General features: G+C 38.6%; 1 protein-coding gene across 6 annotated transcripts in view; it reads left to right on the top strand.

The window, feature by feature from the left end:
• GULP1 (GULP PTB domain containing engulfment adaptor 1) overlaps window positions 1-20,168 on the top strand; it is a 143,249-nt gene that overhangs the window by 86,029 nt on the left and 37,052 nt on the right. For all 6 annotated transcript variants that reach the window (XM_063162548.1, XM_063162549.1, XM_063162544.1 and 3 more), the window contains one exon: window positions 16,276-16,347. In XM_063162548.1, the coding sequence (XP_063018618.1) occupies window positions 16,276-16,347 (72 nt within the window). The remainder of the gene's footprint in view (window positions 1-16,275; window positions 16,348-20,168) is intronic.

Below are 20,168 nucleotides of genomic sequence, written 5' to 3'. Positions count from 1 at the left end.
ATTTGGTCTAGGTGTAACTTTAAGCCTTGTGTTTTATTTTACTTCAAGAATGAGTTATTGTTCTGTTTTGTCTAAGAATCAGTTGCAGAAGGGCTAGAAACCTGTGGCATCTATGTAACTTCTGGATTGTGTGGCACATAGTTTATACATGTATGGTAAACTTTTCTTTCTGGCTCAGAACTTTTTTCAACCTTGTACTTCAAATTTTGGTTTCCTAAGTATGTATATTGTTTTGGTTGAGTTGGAAAATCCACATCAGGACATTCTGTGGTGTTGTTTTCTCTGGCATAGAAGACTTATGTGGATGATGCAATTAACAGAGCACATTGGTGAACAACATAGCACCTGAGACCCAACCTATGCTAGGTATACTCTTTAGGTTATTTTTATTGTATAATTTATTATTCTTTATGTAGATTATAATTATTAGATTATTCTTCTAAATTGTGATTCTTAGTGTAGAAGTGCTGTTTGTTGGAATGAACAACCATGTGTTTAAGTGTTAATCCAAAAAGTTCTGAAAGTGGAATATATTTTTTTTAATAGAAAAGGCACTTGCAGGTTTTTCTGTAGTAGTAATAGCAACTCTCAGCAGCAGTTCTTCATAATATTGTATTTAGAGCACAAGTCCTGTGAGGAGCTGCTGAGGGAGCACCAGATGCTCCCCAGATTTTTTCCCCATGGACACAATGAGGTTGAAGGAAAACCTTACTGCCTGTTATATGTACCCAAAAAGAGGTTGTAGACAAGTGGGGGTTGGTGTCTTCTCTAAGGTAATAAGTGACAGGACAAGGGGAATTGGCCTCCAGTTTGCCAGGAGAGAATTGGGTTGGATATTAGGGAAAATTTCTTCTCTGAAAGGGTGGTGAGGCATAGAACAAGCTGTCCAGGGATGTGGTGGAATCACGAGCCCTGATAGTGGTCAAAAACCATGTGGATGTAGCACTTGGGACATGGCTTAGCAGTGAACATGGTAGTGCTGGGTTGCATGCAATGATCTTAGAGACCCTTTGCAACCTAACTGATTCTATGGTTTAGTGTTCAGCTCAGCATCTGAAGCATATTTCTAAAGAGACCATGTTAACAATGAGTTTAAAAGTATGTTTTGAACAGTGGCATCTCTGGCCTTCCCTGGTATTGTCTCACAAGAGGTGAGCAATGAAATTGTTGAGACAAAAGTCACAAAATCATTAGAAGCTTCATAGCAGCTTGTACAATGTCATTTTCCTATTCTTCAGAGAAAGACTAAGGTAGTATTTGAGTACTAATCTTCTAAAGTCTGTGATACTCAGAGTCATGAGTTCCTCAGCCCTGGATAAGAGCAGGCACTCACTGATGAAGGAGCAGTGAGTGATCTGCCTGTTCAAAATAAATGAATAAAGCTGAGAGGTCTGTCCAGTCAGAATTAACAGAGCTAGAAAGAGTGTGCAAAGACCTTAGGGTCAACAAAGATTTACTCAACCCTCCACATCCCTCCCTGTTGCTCATATTTATTCCCTTGCCTCTCCCTAAGTCTGCCTGGAACTGCCAATTAGATTCATTAGCATCTCCTCTGGGATTCCCTCTGCAGCTCTTTCCAGAGAGCTGGCAGCTGTGGGAATGGGAGGTTTCTGGAAAAAGGCCTTTCAGCCTCTGCACTGTCAAGTATCAAGTGAGTTGCATGTCTGACACTGGAGTTAGTAGGGTTTAAACATCTGGATTATTGTCCTTGTGGGCTAGGTGACCCACAGCTGTTTCTAGGTTGGTTTGCTTTTGATTAAATCAGGCCTGCAGGTGAATTACTCTTTCTTATCTCTAACATTCAATCTCAGCCTTTCTATAAACTAGAAACAGAGCTGGTTTATCGAGAATAAGAGAATGGCACAATATTCTTAACAGAAAATTCTACAAGGAGATAAAATTTTAAAAACAGAGCCGAGACTACAGGAGTCTGTCCAAAAGCCAGGCTGTTCACCATTCAGGAAAAGTTTCACATAAGCTGATCTCCATGAGGATTCTTCCTCTAATAAACCATCAGACAAACCACCAGCTGCAGTCCCTGACTTTATTAACTTTAATAAAATAGCAGTGTACAGTAGTCAGCTGCAGATCCTGGACTGCAATAAATATTTCAGAAATGCCTCCTTCTGATCACTTTGGCTCAGAAAGGGTAAAACAATCTTGGCCTGTTTTAAAAAGCATTTTGAACTTTGAATATGAGAATGCTAGGTGTAAATTAATAGAGAAACTGGTATTTTTCTGGTTTGGAACATAGCAGAGGAGAAATATTTGCATTAAGTTATTTGTAAAGCTTTGTTTAAATGTTTTGCATTTTCACTAGGAATTATGTGCCACTAAAAGGTAATGATGGGTTACATTGTTCTAAACTTTCATTTTTTTTCTTCAGTATTTTTTTAACTAATATTCTCTTCCTTCTGAATCTTTAGGAAAGTCGAAATGGGGCTGGTCCTATTGTTTTACAATTTGTTTTGCAATGCCTTGCTGTAGTATTACTGAAAATAGGGAAAATATGGAAATAAGGATGTCCATTAAATCTTTGAAATGTGCAGAACCAAGGGTTGCATTTGAAGGGAAAGATAACTTGAAGCATGAACTAGAAAAGTCCTTAAATCCTATCTTGTACTATTGCTGTAGCTCCCAATGCTTCTGAGTAGGAAGAAACTACAAGGGCAGATAAGTGACTCAACAAATCATGTTAATTAGAGCTAAAAGATTAAGTGGGAGACAAATCTTGTTTACTCATGAATACAGGTTTATTGTGGAAAAATCCATTACAATCAGGAATTTATAGGTCTTCTTAAGTCAGAGTTTAGAGGCCGTATCCCATATCCTCCCTTTATGAGGCACTGAGGACCTGAAACTCTCAAAGGCAAACACTCTCAAAGGCAAACATTCTCAAAATGAAAAGCATTCCCCAAAATTGCATGTGCATACTTAATGTTCAGAATAATCTTAAATCTTCAAAACTAGGTATGGGTTTAGTGGTTAAATTTTGGATTTTGAAGAGAGGCAGGTGGGAAGGTGGGACCTCTTCACGTGTTCTTTTTTATCTTTGAAATCTGCTGAAGCATTCTGTGTGCCAGAACACTTTGTTAATATTGTGCTGCTTATAGCTTTTTATTTGTGTTAGTGTTGGCTGTTTGATGTGTATGAGGAAGAATAGGGTCGATGTTTTATATTGATTTTCATCAGTAACACTCAGAGGTACTAACTGAAACTGCTGTGCATTTCCAAGGGGTTACTGCCATTTATCACAGTTCATTAGATCATAAAATCTTTGAAGCTAAGGGCTATCTTTTTGATGTTTGTGCAGCCTCTAGAATAATGAGAGGGAGGCTGTAGGTGCTACCCTGATGCAAGTAGTCATAGATCAAAGCTCAGAATAAGTAGGCAACTGAAGACCTTGGACTTCTCTCATGAGCTTTCTTCTCAGCTGGGATAATTAAATGATAATGCAGATAAGAAATTGGTGACTTATTATCCTCAGCTTAAAGATAAGGAACAGAGGTAATACTGAAGATTTTCCACATATCTGCCCCAAATCTCTGTTCTCAAATCCGACCCCAAATTTTGAACTCTGCTTTCATGCCTTGAGCTCAAGATTAAATGTCTTCTCAATACCTGTTCTATTAGTGAAAAGGATTAGGTTGCTATTTAGGGAAGACTCCATGTCCTTATGTGAAGGATTTTTAAATACAGAATCAGACTTTTCTGATTCTATGTTCACCTGATGATATGAGTATCATTTTAATGATCTAGTCCAGATTAATTTTACCACTTCAGCACCAGATTGAGGTCTTTTATTGAAAAACATAACATTTTTTATGAAGTAAGAAGTGAAAGCCAATATTTTCTTGGATTTATTGCCATTGTAAAATAATTTACAGATTACTTTCCATCTCAGTTATGTTCTCCTAAAAAGTTCATCCAGGATGTTCATCTCATCTGCTGGTAGATCTAAGGTCATGATAATGGTGGTTTCATTTCATATCTGATGTTGCCAGGTCGAAGTATTTTTACATTTTGCTAAAATAATCAATCTAATAAGAAAATTCAGCTTTCTATGTTGTGCTTTTTAGCGGGAAGAATATTTTCTGTGTTTTAGTAGTGCTTCACATTTGTTAAATGATAACATAAAGAGACAGTTATTTCTGTTCCAAATAATTTTTAAAATTACCTCATCCTATCTAGATTAAAAAAAAAACAAACCTCTGTTATGGATATTCTTCAAGTGCCTGAAGGCCAGATGTTGAATTAGGGTGATCACATCTGTTTTATAGCTGTATTTTATGAGAGATTGTGTGTAAAGAAGGGAGTTTCTTCTGAAAAACAGATTAATGAGAGACAATATAGACAGGCTCATAAAACAGAAATCATCACAGAGAAGACACTTCCAATTCTCTGGAGGAAAAGTGGAAGATCCAGTACAGCTAAACCAATGTAAGGAGTGCTTTTCTTGTTAAGGCCCATTGCCTGAATTGTACTTGTTCCCAGAATCAGTGCTGGAGTTGAAGAAGGGGGATTTAAAGTAGGGTTTGTGTTCTGTGCAGCAGCATTTCCACAGACAATGCGGCAGAGGTATGTTAAGGGTGCATTCCCAGCCTTGGGAAGGAAGATTTCCAACATGTTTATGTTTTCCCATAAAAATTTTGAATGCAATTCCCAAAAATCCTTGACCAGCTTACCTTGTGCTCTAGTTATGACCCCACAGTAGATGAAGACCCCGTTGAGCTGCTGTGGTTGCAGAGCCATTTCCTCTCCAGCCCTGCTCTTCATTTGCTTTTCCAGTTTACCTCCAGCTGTGCTGTCTTGTTGCTATTGCCCCTTTTCAGTCCAAATAATCAAAGCACTCAGAACCAGTGCAGGTGGCTCTGTCCTTTTTCTTTTATTCCAAGGTACCCACTTAAAGATATTTTGTCAGAATTTCAATCATGTTCCGGTTTTAAGGGCATCTGCTTTGTTGCCTGTGTGTTTATCTGCTGCATGGACCGCCTCTCCCTGCAGAATTAGTTCCTTCCACAAGTAACTAATTTGGTTTTGACTTGGCTATCCCAGTCAAATACTCTCTGAACATTTCTGAGAGTGTTCTGTGAATGTAGCAGGTGAGAAAGACGTCTATATGTGTCATTTGTATAAAATTACCAACACATCTAAAGAAGTAAATGGAGCTTAGGAAGTAGTTTCCAGGAGCCAAGAAAAATAAATTTTTTATTGGACACAGACATTTTCTTGTCCACTTTTATAAAAATGCTGATATTAATTTCTATGAATATAGTATTTAATTTAGTGTATTTAATTTAGCATATTCATGTACATTAGCCATGTGATTGTGAATTACACTTTGCGTACTGACTCAACATATTTTCTCACTGAAGTTACATTACTAATAAAACATTAGGCTTATTCTTTTTTCACAAATTAAGTGGTTCTCAGTATAGGAAATCTACAGTTTAGGGAAAAAATCAACCAACCAATGAAAAAGCAACAAAGTTTCACGCTTGATCTTCCTGTCCTTTAATGCTCCTCAGAACCTGTATCTGCCCTGTGGTGTCTGTTATCTTGCCCACAGAATGTATGTGTGAATTATTTACTGCACTCAAAGTTAAGATACTAGATTTTAAAGATTATCTTCTCTGGCAATGACAGCTTAAAAAAAAGAAATTGAGGCTCTGTCCAAAATTTTGGGTATCTTCAGAAGCCTACTAAAATTTATATGATATTTCCAAGCTGCTAAAGCATTAGCTGCATACATTCATGGCTCTTTCTTTAGAATAGCTCTTTTCTGGTGTGCTGCCTGTCCTCTGTTTGACAGCACATCGATTCCCTGAATCAAGAATTAAATCAGGAGTCATTTATTCTAATTATGGTGCAGAAAGCCTCGCAGTATTAAAAGTCCTGATTCAAAAGCAATGCAGTGTCCTTAAAATAGGCCATTTCTTATTTCACATTAAACTGGAAAAGGTCTTTAATAAACTGCGAGTCAGGGACAATAGTTATTTGTTCCTATTACTGAGGCTATTTGTGTTGGAATGAGGATTTTGTTCCTAACTGTGACTTCTGTTTTTTGTCCCACAGGGAATTCCTGTTTCTGTGTTTATAATGTCATTGCATGTTGCCATGGCAGAAGTTGTATTGCCATGATAGTACAAGTTCAGTGTTTAGTTTGTCAAGGACAAGGGAGGTAGAAATTACATCAAAATAAACTTTAACCACAAAATGGGAAACGTCTGTGCAATTTAATCTCTGTTTTTATAAGGTATTGTTAGTGTTTTCTGGTAAAAAAGAATAACTTCAATAGGTTTTGAATTTTATTTATTAACATATATATACACTAGATATATATATATATATGTATATAAATCCATCACAATTTCTTCCAGAACTTGTAGAATTTATTTACATTGAGCAGAGGAAGGCTGTAAGAATTTTGTGTCCAGCTTCAGTTGCTACAAGCTGAATGCTCAGAATTGCACAATCCCACCTTGAACTGGCACATGGAAACTCCTGGCTGGTCTGGTACATGTTGTTATGAAAGCAAGAATCTGAAGCCTGTGCTCAGAGCCCTTCCTAACAATGAACTCATCTGGGAAACATCTCTTGGAAGGAGCAGCTGCTCTCAGTGGTGCCATGGCCTGTTTGCTCCCCTGCCTCAGAGGTGCACCCCAAAACTTCTGCATCAAATGCTCCTGGGTTTAGAAAGCTTCACCTTATTGGTAAAGCAGAATGGTTCTGTCAGTTTTCTGAATTGAGATAGCTTTGTTATCAAATACTTGACAGCATATCTTGGCTCTTCATGAGGGCTTTTTGTCTCAGTTCGATTTCCACTCTTCTTTGGGGAGATAGGCACCTAATATTTGTAGGAAAAAAAAATCAGCAGGACAGATGGAGCTTAACAGAGTTCAAGCTTCAGCTTGCTGTATTTTGTAGAAAAATAGAGATGGTTTCAGGATGTTAATACAGAGCCAGCCAGTAGGTGCTGCGTTCAGAGGAACAGTGGGGTTGTGAAAACCAGGGTGATAATTCAGCAGTGCTAAATTGTGAAACCAGGACAGCAGCTTTTGATGGCTTGTGCTGGGTATTCAAGCTGCTGTGATGCAACTTGGGATCTTTATCTTGCTGTACCTTTAATTGTAGATTTTACTAGAGGTGTGTGTTTTTTGAGAGGCCAGTGGACATGGGAATGTGTCCTTTCCATTTGAGAGTGCTGAAAAAAAAAGATCTTTGACCTCAGCTTGGGTAGGGTAGTGGCTTTACACAAGCAGTAACAATTGAAGGTTTTCTCCTACAGCAGTGCAGTGAAGTTCCTGCTGAATGGCCAGAGTTGATGGCTGGCATCTGCAGAGGTGAAGGGGGAAGTGAAGCAAAGTGGCCTCTGTGTTCTGAAATTTCAAACACTGCATTTCACATCTGTACAAAGAATGTAGGAGTTGTTGCAAATTTTCAGTTTTATGTTTAAGGTAAATTAAACACTGCATTGGTATCTGGCTCATGGAAATAAAAATAAAAAAGCAGCAAATGATGTCAAATTTGTTACATTAAGATATTTGTAAATATCTAGGACTTAATGAAAAACAGTGTTTTAGTACATTTAAGGGCCAACTGTGACTTTACGATTTTCACGAAGAAGTTATGCTTGAGTTAAATTGAGTTGCTGTTGTGCCAAACGAAGTCTGTCTAATTATGAATGTGTAAAGCTGAAAAATCTGTCCACTCTGTTATTGTTTACTTCTAAAGTTCAAAAATTTGATGTATAAAATAGTGAATATGCATTATTTTTAGGTGCCTTCCTTCAGTGAAGATATTTTGTTTTTATTGGAAACAATCCAGTCAGGAATATAAATTTTCTAAATTGAAGTATTCAAGTAGTATGATGTGTCTTCAGTGAGTATCAGAGGCTTTTCACATTTGACTGTCCTTTCTAAAGGAAGTGTCTTGTTTGATAATTACATCTGTTTGTCCTATCTTGATACAGAATGGTTTGCGTGCCCACCTTCACTGAACCTTGCTTCAGCAATGAAAATTCTTGCAGAGCTGAAGATACACTGCATTTTAGGACTGACCAGTCAGTTCAGAGCTTCCAGTTCTTAATTCTTGGAGGGCACAAACTAAATGGAATCTAAACCAATGTGAGAGTAACAACAGAGGTTGCAGGAGCTGACAAGGATGTTATTGAGCATCTGTGGTTGGACAGCTCAGTCATTTCCTATGCAATTCAGACCATGTGTAGGGTCAAGCTAGACCACATTTGTCAATACTATGCTTATTGGATGGGTTTTCTCCTGGTAGTTACCCTCAAACTTTGAGGCAGTATCCAGCTGTGCCACAGGAGGCTCTGCAGAGTTGATGAGTAGCGGCAGAGGAGCAGATTTGATGCCATTGTTTGGTGTGTCAATAGTGTGTGGATTGGAGTAAAAGAGCTGTAATAACTTGAGGATGGTGCCTTTGGGTTATTCACAGACATCTCCTGCTGCAGCAAAAGGATCTGACAGTTTCTCCTACCAAAAAAAAAAAGTCTTTTCACGTGTGTAAAAAGCCAAACTGGAAACACAGAGTATGTCCAAATTTAAGCATAATAGATGAATTTTGAAAATGTGTCATTCTTTACTCCTTCATTTTGCCCAGCCTCTGAGCACAGGATTCTTGCATGTGAAGGTTGAAGAACATTGCCACACACATGAGGAAAGAAGGCCATCAAAAGAACCTGTGTGATCCAGACACAGACAGGGAATACATGATGAGAAATTATGTTCTCCAGTGATGGATTTGCTCTCACTGCAATTTTCTCCTGCCCTGGTTTATTACATGCCAAATGTTATCCTTGGTTTTATTTATCAGTCATGGGAAGTGTATCTGGGATTAGAAGGAAAACAGGCCTTCAGCATGATATACTACTAGTATTAGCATCACTGCCATTTGTGCACTGGCAAAGTGTTCCCTTTTTAAGCCCTTTTCCCATACATCAAAGTTTTTTCAGAATTTTCTAAAAGTGGCTTGAGTTTGTTGTCCTTTTTTTGCTCCAAGCTGGACTATCCCTAAGACATATCCCTATTACCTGCTTCCTCCTCCCCACTCAGGGCTGGAATGAACAGTCAGCTCCAGCTGAGGAGTGTGTGGATCAGAGCCAGGGAAATGTTCTCTGCTTTCAGTGCCTGAGGTGGGAGTCAGGCTGGGGCAGCTGTGCTGCTCTCAGCCTGTGTCTCTAGTCTGGGTAGCTGTGGGGTGGCTGCTGGAGGTGTGTGCAATGGGAGAACAGGGTACACCACCCCCAGAGCCTGCCTGATCTTGAGGTGCAGTCTGACAGCTCTTCAGGGCATGGTTCAGTTTGAGCTGGGCTTCTGAAGTGCTGGGGAGACTGATGGACTGAAGAAATGCTGGCTGGTTTCTCTTGTACAGCTGGTGTTTGCTGTAGTGACAGTCTTAACAACGTACATGTGTTACCTTTTCTCTCTTTCTGTATTCCAGCCTGCTCTTAGCTCCCCTGTGTGGGTCCTACCTGTATTAGCATCATTTTGTCTTTAGAATTAGATGCTTTAATACAGAGCACAGCTTTGATAGCTGTGTTGCAATTGGATTTGATTTTTTATTTTATCCTTGTTGATAGCCCACTTGGTATGTGACCACACTGGAGAAGATTTAAGTTTTGATCATATACCAAGTGTATCCTAAGGTCTTCTGAAGTTCTGCTTACAAACAAGATGGTTTTGGTAATACAAACATATATTTCTATGGTATTTTTCTTTTTGAGTGCCACTTTCCCTTCTGGCTGCAGTGGGAGTTGAGGAGGAATGTGACCTTGTGTAATTATCCTATTCTTTGGCCTTTAGGGTTACACCAAGCTGGAATCAGCTGACTTGATTTCTTCCAGTCAGCAATAATTTCTCTTTTTAGCATATCTGAACAGGGGTTAGGATGCAGGTGTAGGCGAGATTAGGGCTGCCACGTGCCCTCAGTTTCTCAGGTAGCTTTGACAGAATATCTCTAGGGGTTCCTGTTTTCAGACATTTGGGCAGGAGCCACAGCCAGGTGAGGTACACAACTCCAGGGAAATTTCTGTTGTCTCTGTCAGCTGTTCAAAGATATGTTGAGCTTTAGATATCAAATAATGCTCTTTATTACTGATTAATAGATCCAGACTGAAAGACTGAAATGACTGCTTGTGTATTTGAGGGTGGAGAGCTCTTAATTACTGCAGCTGTAGAGAATATAAGAAAGTACAAATTAGGCCAGTGGGACTTTTTGAACCTAATTACTTTATGATCATTTCTGTAACACTTTTTTTCTCCCCAAATAATTCAATAACTTATTAAATAGATTTTTCTTTCATCATATCTTAATTGCTATAAATATTTTCTATTGATGGACTAAATACCTGGTAATATTTGATTTCCATTAGATAACTGCCTTTTTAAATATGTTTTTAATTGTGCATTCATCTTTCTTCTTTGCCAGTAGTACTTGAACACTCCCTCAAAAAATACCTAGAATTTCTTACTTGTGTCAGGGTCACCACTTCTGCAGAGCATTAGATGTCAGACAAGCAGGGGATATTCAGGGAATGTGCTGATGTGTGTCTGATGCCACTTTGCCTCATACTCCCATGTGGTGAGTTGGATTTCTGCTCTCATTTGAGTGGCAGTCATGCCCAGGAGCTGTGTTCAAGGTGGCACTAGGAAAGTGCTCTCCAAAGGGGAAAAATCCAAACATTATGTGCTCTGGCAAAAACATGTCTTTGTAGAGAGCCAAGGAAGCTGCAGCAGGTGAGGAGCTGGACTGTGGGGTGGGGAAAGAGAAGGAACCCAAAATACCAAGTTTTGTTTATTTTATGGTCCCTGTTGTCCTTCTGCTGTTGGAGTGATGGAGAAGGCTCACGAGTGCAAGGCTGAGCAAAATGTCTGCCTGGGCTTATGGAGTGGTTAACAGCTTAGACATTTATTCAGAACTGGTCCCTCTTCTCTTTCATTCTTGTTTCATACTCTGTTGTTCTGGTGTTCTCACAATGTGGATACATTTGTCTTCCTTTCATCCGTAAATCAGCATCCCTGTAGAACTGAGGAGGCAGGAGGAGCTAATTTGTCAAAAGCTGCCAGCAGGTATCCAGTCATTTTGCATTGGTTTTTTTCCCCTTTCTTTATTGTATGATTTTGGTAAGTACTGTTTTCATGTAATTGCGTTTAAGTCTGCATAAAAGAGAACCATTAATGTTCAGGAATTTCAGAGTAAAAAAGAAATGTGGCACTGTGAAAGATTGGATTTTTTTAAAGATTGAAATGTGATGACAAAGGAAAACAGATGTTGTTTTATTATTAAAATATCCTACACTGCTCTCTACTGGAAGAGTGGAAGTCTACATTAAATATTCAGACGTGCACCTAAAACTATTTCTTAATCAAGAGTCAAGTTTGTTCATTTTTTGGGTGTGGTAAAACTAACTTTTCCTAAGCATGTATAGAGGTTTTTTCCCCCTAAGCTTTGAAGAAAAGCACCTGGATGTTCTTTGCATATAAAGCCAATAAAGTGTTGAGGATCAAATCTAAACTGCCAGGGCAAGAATTACAGGAGAGTTTCCTGCTGATGTCAAGGAAAGAAAGTGCACTGCTAACCTTAACAATTCACCTGGCTTTACTGAGACCTGCTGGGCACACCAGAACAGCAGCAGCCTTGTCAGGAATGTCAGGGATTCTGGATGCCTGAAGTTGTCTTTCATTTGAAATGACTTTTAATTGTGCCAGCAAAGTAAAAGATTGTTTACCTTTTGTTTTAATAGTTTCTCCCGCCAAAGTACAACTCTAAATACAATTTCCGTAACTTCACAATGGAATTGGACCAAAAAAAAGGACTTGTTCATGTTAGTGCATAGGGAAATGTCATCTTCCTTCTGACAAAGATATTCCCCACAAAGGGTCTGTCTGTTGTGTAAGACAGCCCTCCTGGCCATAACAGAGCTGAATTTTCTCTCAGTTGCTGTCAATGATAAAACCTCTGTTGCTTTAATATGTTGAAATAGTATCTGTTAATTCTTTTCAGCTGCATTATCTTGCAAATCTTTGCATGTGGAGTGAGCACATCTGGTTGTCTGCTAGTATTAGATTAGAAACAGTTTGAGCTGAGGAGTTTGTCTTGTATGTGGCTGGCCAACAGCTCACTTTCTTCATGGCAAACATCACTGTACATTAAAGGAACACTTAAATTGTCCTGACTGATAGGATCTGTTGGCCTCATAAGAGTTATTTCTGATTGCAGACAGCTGCAAGTGAAAGAAGAACGAGTAATATATTAGGAAAATAACTGCTCGTCACCTTTGTAGGGAATATGTTTGGAAGAATGGCAGACTGCAGTGAAAAATGTGTGGTAAATAACATTGTTTTAGCTTGCTTTATGTTACACAAAGTATTAAATGTCATCTTCTTCCAGCTTTTTTACATATCCAACACAAATTCAGTACGATCATGATGAACTTAATAGTAAACAGCACATAAATATTTGAGTCTCGTGGCATGCCTAAATTATGTATTGTGTCTGTTTGAGTAGGCATGTTATGCATGGAGTACACCAACCTCAGGAATAATCTTTTTGCTAGCTGCAGAAAGTAAATGGATGTAGCAGTCATATGTAAACATTTTTTGAGATGTATTATGTATTTGAGCACATTACTTGTGTAAAGAACATTTAAGCACTTAATGTGTTTATTAGTTTGCATTTAGGATAAAGGGAAACTGTTATTTTCTGTTTCCCTCTTCTGCAGTGAAGTGCAGGAATTGTGTTAGCTTGACTCTGAGGAGCCACTTTGGTTTCCCTATGCTGGTTGTTCTGCATGAGTCAGGTTGCAGAAGGGAACCTCAAATGCTGAAAACAAGCACTTGCCAAGTTCCCATCTAAAGCTCTGGATCAGTACTGCTCCCTAAAGGGGCCTGGGCATGGAAAGGGAGGTTTCACATTTACCACTTTTGCTCTGAAATTTTTCTTGCAGAAACTCTTCCATGCTGAATAATTGTATTATTCATGCCACAGCTGGACCAACTTCCTGATACAACAAATATTTGTTCTCTGTGTTTGTGAGAGTTTTGGTGAGAAAAATCTGCTGAAAGGACCATGATGAAATGGCCACCTTCCCATTTCATGAGGGTGGTGAGTTAGTTGTTGGTGGCTTCCCCCAGAAACCCTGGTGGCAGCGTGTCTGTTGTGCCAGGGGTTGTACAAACTGCACAGTGACCTTGGCAGCTGAAGCCCTAGCTTTGCAAATACATCTGTTTGCTTAGCTTAGCTATCATCAGTAATACCACAGTAATTGGTACCTCATATTGAACAGAAAATGATGATAGATGAGATGGAAAAGGTACAGAGCATATAGAAAAGCAAGCCATAAAAAGCCTCCCATTGGAACATTAGCTGTTTGTTAAAGCTTTATTGCATAGTAATTCTTTTGTTACAAACCTGTCTTGGTCTGAAATTCTGTCTCTATTTTTCCCCAAACAGAACAGTCCAATTAATACAAATATTCAGAATATCTCCCCTTAATTGCTGGTTCTCTTTTTATTACTCTTACCAAGGAATTAAGAAGGGAAGTCAAGCATGAAATGTGTAAGCAATTTTAACACACCTGAATTAACAAAAAGTACAGTTGCAATTGAAAGAATTAGAAATAGTTACAAACAGTGCAGTCCATAGTATAGCCTTGTAATTTTTCTTGGTCTTAACATTTAAGTTACAATTCTTCTTTGTATATCTGGATCAAATGTGTCTTAATTATTTTCCTGTGCTTAATAGTTTATTATGCACAAGCTTGAATTCCACATCCAGCTCAAAACTGGATTTGGAATTTGGATTGCTGAGAGCAATTGAAATTTTAGTGGTGATGCCTAATGTCAAAACCAACACTCATCTGGAAGAGAGTGAATGATTTATGGAATTCTAGTGGGTTATGTTCTGTAAATGCTGATCTAAGTCTCATGGTGTTTCTGTATTCTCAGAGTCTTGCTTGTTTATTTCTTTTGTAATTTACTGAGCAAACACAATGAGTTTTTCTTCAGGTTTTGTCAGTCTTTTAAAGTGCTTTCAGCCGTTTATCTTTCTGCTTTAAAATCTACTTCTCCCTCCCCTCCATGATCATAAACGCTAATTTCTGGTTTGGGGAACATTACGATAAGCTTTAAAATTCAGTGACATTTAACAGATTCCCCAGCCACAGCTGGGGAATTTGATTTTCTGAGGCAGTGGTGTGAATTATCATGAGGTACAAGCTTCTGGGAGAACAGTATTTGTGGAAGGTACTGTTTGTGGAAAGATTGGTCTGCTGCTGGGATTTACTGAATACAGCAAAGGTACCTTCATCCTTCTTGGACTTTGAAGCAGAGGAGAGTCCTGGGGAAATGGCTGATTCTTTCTTAGCTTTATTAGAGCTTGGTCATCTGGATGGAAGTAAGTAAATCAGAAATGTAGGGCAGCCCTGTGCCCTTCTGGAGAAGCAGCTGCAGGCAAGGCAGCATAACCTGGGGCATCTCTGTGTGTGCATGACCCAGTTCCACCAGAGGCTTGGCCCTGAATCTGCATTGGGAACTACTGGGCTGCTTACACTGGTGCTGCCAGTTTGGAAACAGTACAAGGATTAGGAACAGCCAGGGATGAAGCATCTGTCTCAGCTTCTCCATGGGCAGCAGCGACCTCTGCTCTGCTCACTGAGCCTTGTCCACACCTGCAGCTCTTGTTTCCTGTGTTTCTGCAGGATCCCTGCTCTGTGTATCACACACCTTGTGTGCTCACCGGCATACAGCAATTAAACTTCTGCCTCTTGTGTTCTGCCAGGTGTGGTGGATTTAGGTTTGCTTGTCTGCAGATATCTGGTTGGTGTTTCAGCCTTCCTCTTAGACTCTCATGTGATCTTACCTGCTGGTTTGGGGTTTTTTTTGCTAACATATATTCACTCCTCTTTCCCTTTCTGTCTCTGCAACGTGCAGAATCCATCATGTCCAAGAATCATTCTTCCTTCTCTACATGCATTTTGTGCAGCCATCACTTTTCCAGGCAAGATCACCCCCTCAGTCTCAAGTCATCAGAGATGTTGTGTGAAGGACATCAAATCAATAGCAGAGCCTTCTGCTCTGTTCTTCCAAAGCCTTGGTCTCCTGGAGAAATGTAATCATAGAGAGTATTGGCAGCAGATGTGTGTGGTGTTTTGATTTACACTGTTGTTTTCAAGGTGGCATGCCATATTTCAGTCAGTAGCAAATATCTAATGAGGCTTCACTGTGGGTGCAGGTGCACAGTTTCTTTGCAGGAGTACCTTGAGCACACTGACTGCACTAAAGATGTTTGGAAGGTTTAATAGAACCAAAAACTCCAGAGTTACTCTGTTTAAGTTGTCTGTATCTTGGCAAATTTAAATCCCTTTCAAAATGGCTAGGACTGAAAAATTGTACATGGCTCTGTGTGTCATGGTACACAGAAAGCTGTACTTTGGGAGAAAAGGGAGGGTTTTTTCTCTAGAGGTATTTTAGCATATATATGTACTTGATGTGACTTCACTGTAGTTCAATGTCAAAATTTTGCAACAGAAAATCAATTAGTGATCACACAGATGGGTTTCAGGCAGGATTATCATACATTTTGTAACAGTACAGTAGAAAAGTGTGATTGTACAGAAAACAAAAGCGTTTCAGTGTACAGATAAAGAAATGAGATCCTTTTGCAGTATTATGCTTTGTATATGAAAACATATGTTTGGTTTTCATTAAAGCCTTACTTGGTAAAAATGTGACTTGTAGTAGAAACTACTTGAATATTTTTCTTGTTTTACATAAGCTGAAGCCCAGTTCCTGTAAATGTGTTACTATACCGAGCAGTTCTGAGAGGAAAATCAGTTCTTTTAATTTATCTTACATCTTGTGTGAATGTTTAAGTGACAGAATACAAATTATTGGCTCATGTTTTTTCATGGGAAGAATCTTCCATCTGTATTTTGTGTGCATTTTTTTGTTATTTTCTAAAGAGAGTTATTACCAAAGTGGTAATTTCCCTGTAGAAAAAGGTACTTGAACTTCTCATTTACAAATTTGTATAGGATTTTTTTTAAGTCAGTTTTAATAATGCTAATATTAGTATAGAATGTAATTCTTATTATTTTCTTGAATAGAAATAGCTGTGTGAAGGTTTTTTTTATTTATCAACTACTGAAACAATTGCCTTTCCAAAATGCTGTTCAAAAATAATTGGAAAATAAGATTACTCAAGTTGATTAGGCCTTTAAATGCATAACTTCTCACAAATTGCAATTTTTTTCAGTTTCTAGGCAGTACAGAAGTGGAGCAGCCCAAAGGCACAGAAGTTGTAAGAGATGCTGTTAGAAAATTAAAGGTAAGAATTTTTAATGAGACATAAATTGAACGTATTCTTACCCTCTTTTCTAAGACACTTTGTTGGTTTTCTAGGTGAATTCACTGGCTCTAGAAGTATTGCTTTTACTAATCTCTTTAGTGTGTAGGTTTTTCCTTATTATGTCTGTATGGTCGGGTGTTCTGCTGTCTACAGTATTTAATTGTCCTACAGATTTTATGATCATTCAGAAATATTTATAAAGTTAATGTATTTCAATGGCTAATGCTTCTTCCTCAGGCTTATTAAGGACTCCATTAATACAAACTGAAGTAGCAAGAATTTGTTTTAGCTGCCATCCCAAGCTATGGCTGAGGAAATCAGGCTTTTGCAATTTCCTCCTGGCTATATGTGCTTGGCCACCAAGGGGACTTGGTGGACAACTAAAAATATCCGAGTGCAGGGACTTGCTGAGGGTTGTTTGTTTTCAGTGAACGTGGCTTTGCCTTGGCTGCTCAGAGCTCTTCAGACACTGAGCTGGAAAGGGAGTGCTGATTGTTCCAGTCCACTCCACTGCCTTGTTCCTGTGGAATTGCTTCATGCTTAGCTGCTCTGAGCTATTGGCCCTTCAGTTTATTTAGATGTAAAAAACCTTTCTCCCTGCTATTGCATTTTTCATAACTTTTTGCAGGCTTTGCATTGTTCATTTAAACAGGTTCCTTGGATATGGGCAGGAAACGTGGGGAGTCAATATTGAAAAAATTGATTGTGTTATTACCATACTAAAGAAATGCAGAAAGGAAACAAGAGATTACTCATGTAGCTCAGCTTTTAAGGCTCAGTTTTCCCTGGAGAAAGCCATCTTTACCAGATGGATCAGTAATCTTATTAAGGTATTGAAACATGTTCTTTGCTGTTGTTGTCCCTTTACCAAAATAGTACAGCTGCCTTTAAAGATTCATTTAGCTGATTCTTGGAGTGTTTTATGCCAAAAAGAGTTTTCTGTGCTGCAGATAGAGTCATTATTGCCCAGGGCTTTTCAAGTGTTTTAGGCTAAGTTTAACCCTTTTTTAAGCATTGCAGCATTCTATCAGTGGAAACAAAGTGGGTTTGTGTGCACCTTGTGTAGTTTGTCTTTATAAAACTCCAATACCCCCAGAAAAATCAGTTCTGTCCAGAAATCTGTCACAGTGATATCTTGCTATGGAGCAGCTTTGCTTTTGTTTTAAATGTGTTTTATTGGACTCCTGAATAACCAAATGCTTGAGTGTCTCTGTGTCACTGGTAGAACCCCAGGCTGGCCTGGGCTCTCAGTGATCTCTGGAGGCTTTGGGTGGGTTGCATGCTATGATTTCACACATGGAGATTGTTTCCTCTGATAGACAGTCCAAAAAGGATTTCAAATAAGTGCTCTCAGACATGTGGGCAAAGGCAGAAAAGTGGTGTGTGCAATTATGGTGTCACTGGAGTGTATAGATACTTTAATTTTCTACACACATTCCCTAAATAAACCACCTTGGAGATAGAAATCCGAATAGCTACTAGAATTGCATTATTTTATTCAAGTCTGGAATTTTGTAGCTTAGATATCAAGTATTGTGTGTGATCTTACATAATCAGAATTTTATTAGAGACCTTCCAAAGTAAATAAGCATGACTTTAGGAAGGACTTGCAACAGAATTTTCAGAGCAATGAAAATGCTTTTTTGTTTGAAACAATCCCCAATTAATTGAATACTCATTTGAAGACTGACTTTGGTTGTGCATCTGTAGTTTTTGAAGACAAGCCTGGAGGTAGTGGATTTTCTTATTAAGCATCTATCTGTAGTTTGTTTTTATAAAATGCTAATTGGAAATTTTTAAGCAATTTAAACAGCTTGAAAAACTAATGTCATATTGAAAGAAATGCTGAAGAAATAGAAGGTAGTTTGGTGGTAGGAGAGTTTTTAGAAGACGTGTAGCTTCTGATGCCGTATTTATATTTTTAAATTATCTGGATTTGCCTTTATTTGCAATGGTATTAATCATAATTTGTTTTTAATGAAAATGAATAGCTGGCAGAAAAACAGCTGACACTTTCTTAATGTTTAGAGCTATTTTTACAAGTGACATGCATCACTCTAATAAGCTTTTGAAGTCACATGCTCCAGTGATATACAGACCGTGAAACCCAGCCACCAGAAAGCATTTTTCTCTAAGCCCTCATGTCACCAAACTGTCGGAGTCAAGATTTGATATACAACTGTGTACTTCTCTAAATCATCCAAAAGCCCTTCACTCAGCACAAAAACTTGGGTTGCCCAGCACAGAAACTGCAGCTCCTGTGCTACAAACTGGTTTTTCCCAGCAGATGGAGCTGATGTTCTACAGAAAATAAAGTATCTTGGATGAACTTTTTTTTTTTGATACTTCATTCTACTTTTATCCCAAATACAACTTTTATGTTTTCTTGACAATTTTTCTGGGACGGTTGCAATTAGAAGATAGTTGTTTCTCAAGCAACTATGTTTAATTTTTCCAGAGGATTCTCCAGTGGCTTTATCTAGGTGGGATTTCCCCTTGTGCTTGGAGCTGTACTGCAGGAGAGAGAAGAAACTTGAACACTAATGTAAAACACTAATGTTTTACAATGTGTTTGTTTATTTATTTGTAAGATAAAATATCATAGTTTATTACAAAACATGTTTTCCTTCAAGTTTTCTAGTCAAACTGAAACCAAAGCTTAAGCACATGGCACCCAGATGCTGGATCCAAACATGCCTATGGTCCTCAAATGTCTACGTGTTGTCAAATCACACTTTATTTTATTAATTGAAATTATTACTTTCCTTGATTAATGAAGTTTGTAACTTTTCAGTCAGACTGTAAGAATGAATTTGAGCCTTCTTATAAAGTGTAAGAAGAGTTGCCAGAGGTGGAAACAGGTAGGAAGAGCAGCAGGACTGATGGAAGGGGCAGCATAACCAGAGCAGTGGTAAGAAAGCTGCATGGAGGGGTGTTAAGGAGAAACCAGAATAAACACCTGAGCTTTGGGCTGTTTCTTCTACAGTCTTCCAAGGGATATTTTGTGAGGGCCAAATTTAAGGCTGTTTGCTTCCCCAGCTTTCAATTCATTATCCTTTTTTTTCTTCCACTTTTATTCTGTAAGTGGAGATGACCAGACAACATGAAAATAGAATGAATCACTTTGAAACCACTTGAAATATTTTTCATCATGTCCTTGACCTCTGAGGATACACAGAGTGAAGAGTGCTGGTCCACACACTTCCACACGTGCAGAGATGCTGTCCTGCTGCTGCCCTTCAAGGACCATCTGTGGATATTGTTCTGAGCTCCCTCCCATGTTAAAGCTCATTTTAATTTGTTGTTGAAACGACAGAGGAGGAGGGTGGAGTACAGAGAGTCTTTTAATATTGGGATAAAGAGATTTGCAGCCAAGCCTTCCAGCCATGACTGCTCCCTTTGAAGTACTGCAGAAAGCACAGTTTGTGGTTCAGGACCAGTCAAGGACATCCTGAAGACCAAAGCAAGTCAGATGAGAATAAGAATAAGAGAATACCTGCTTACCCTGCCTCTCAGAAAAACTAAAATTAAACCCTGCCCCAAACCACATAAGAAAAAATCAACCAAAACTAACCAAACAGGAAAAAAAACCAAAGACCCACAACAAAAAAAAAAACTGCAACAAACCCCCAAAACTCCATGCCACCAGACAAAATGACCAAAATATCTCAAAACAGCAACAAAGCAGCCCACCCCCAAATAAAACAAAACACAGAAATTCTGTCAGGAAGTGAGAGATGGAAAAAAGACTGCCCTGTATTGTGTCCTACACTGTGGATAATAGATATAGTCTTCCTCTC

The sequence above is a fragment of the Melospiza melodia genome, chromosome 8 (genome assembly GCF_035770615.1).
Source record: "Melospiza melodia melodia isolate bMelMel2 chromosome 8, bMelMel2.pri, whole genome shotgun sequence".
Classification (NCBI taxonomy): Eukaryota; Metazoa; Chordata; class Aves; order Passeriformes; family Passerellidae; genus Melospiza; species Melospiza melodia.
This window is presented reverse-complemented; position numbering and strand designations above follow the sequence as displayed.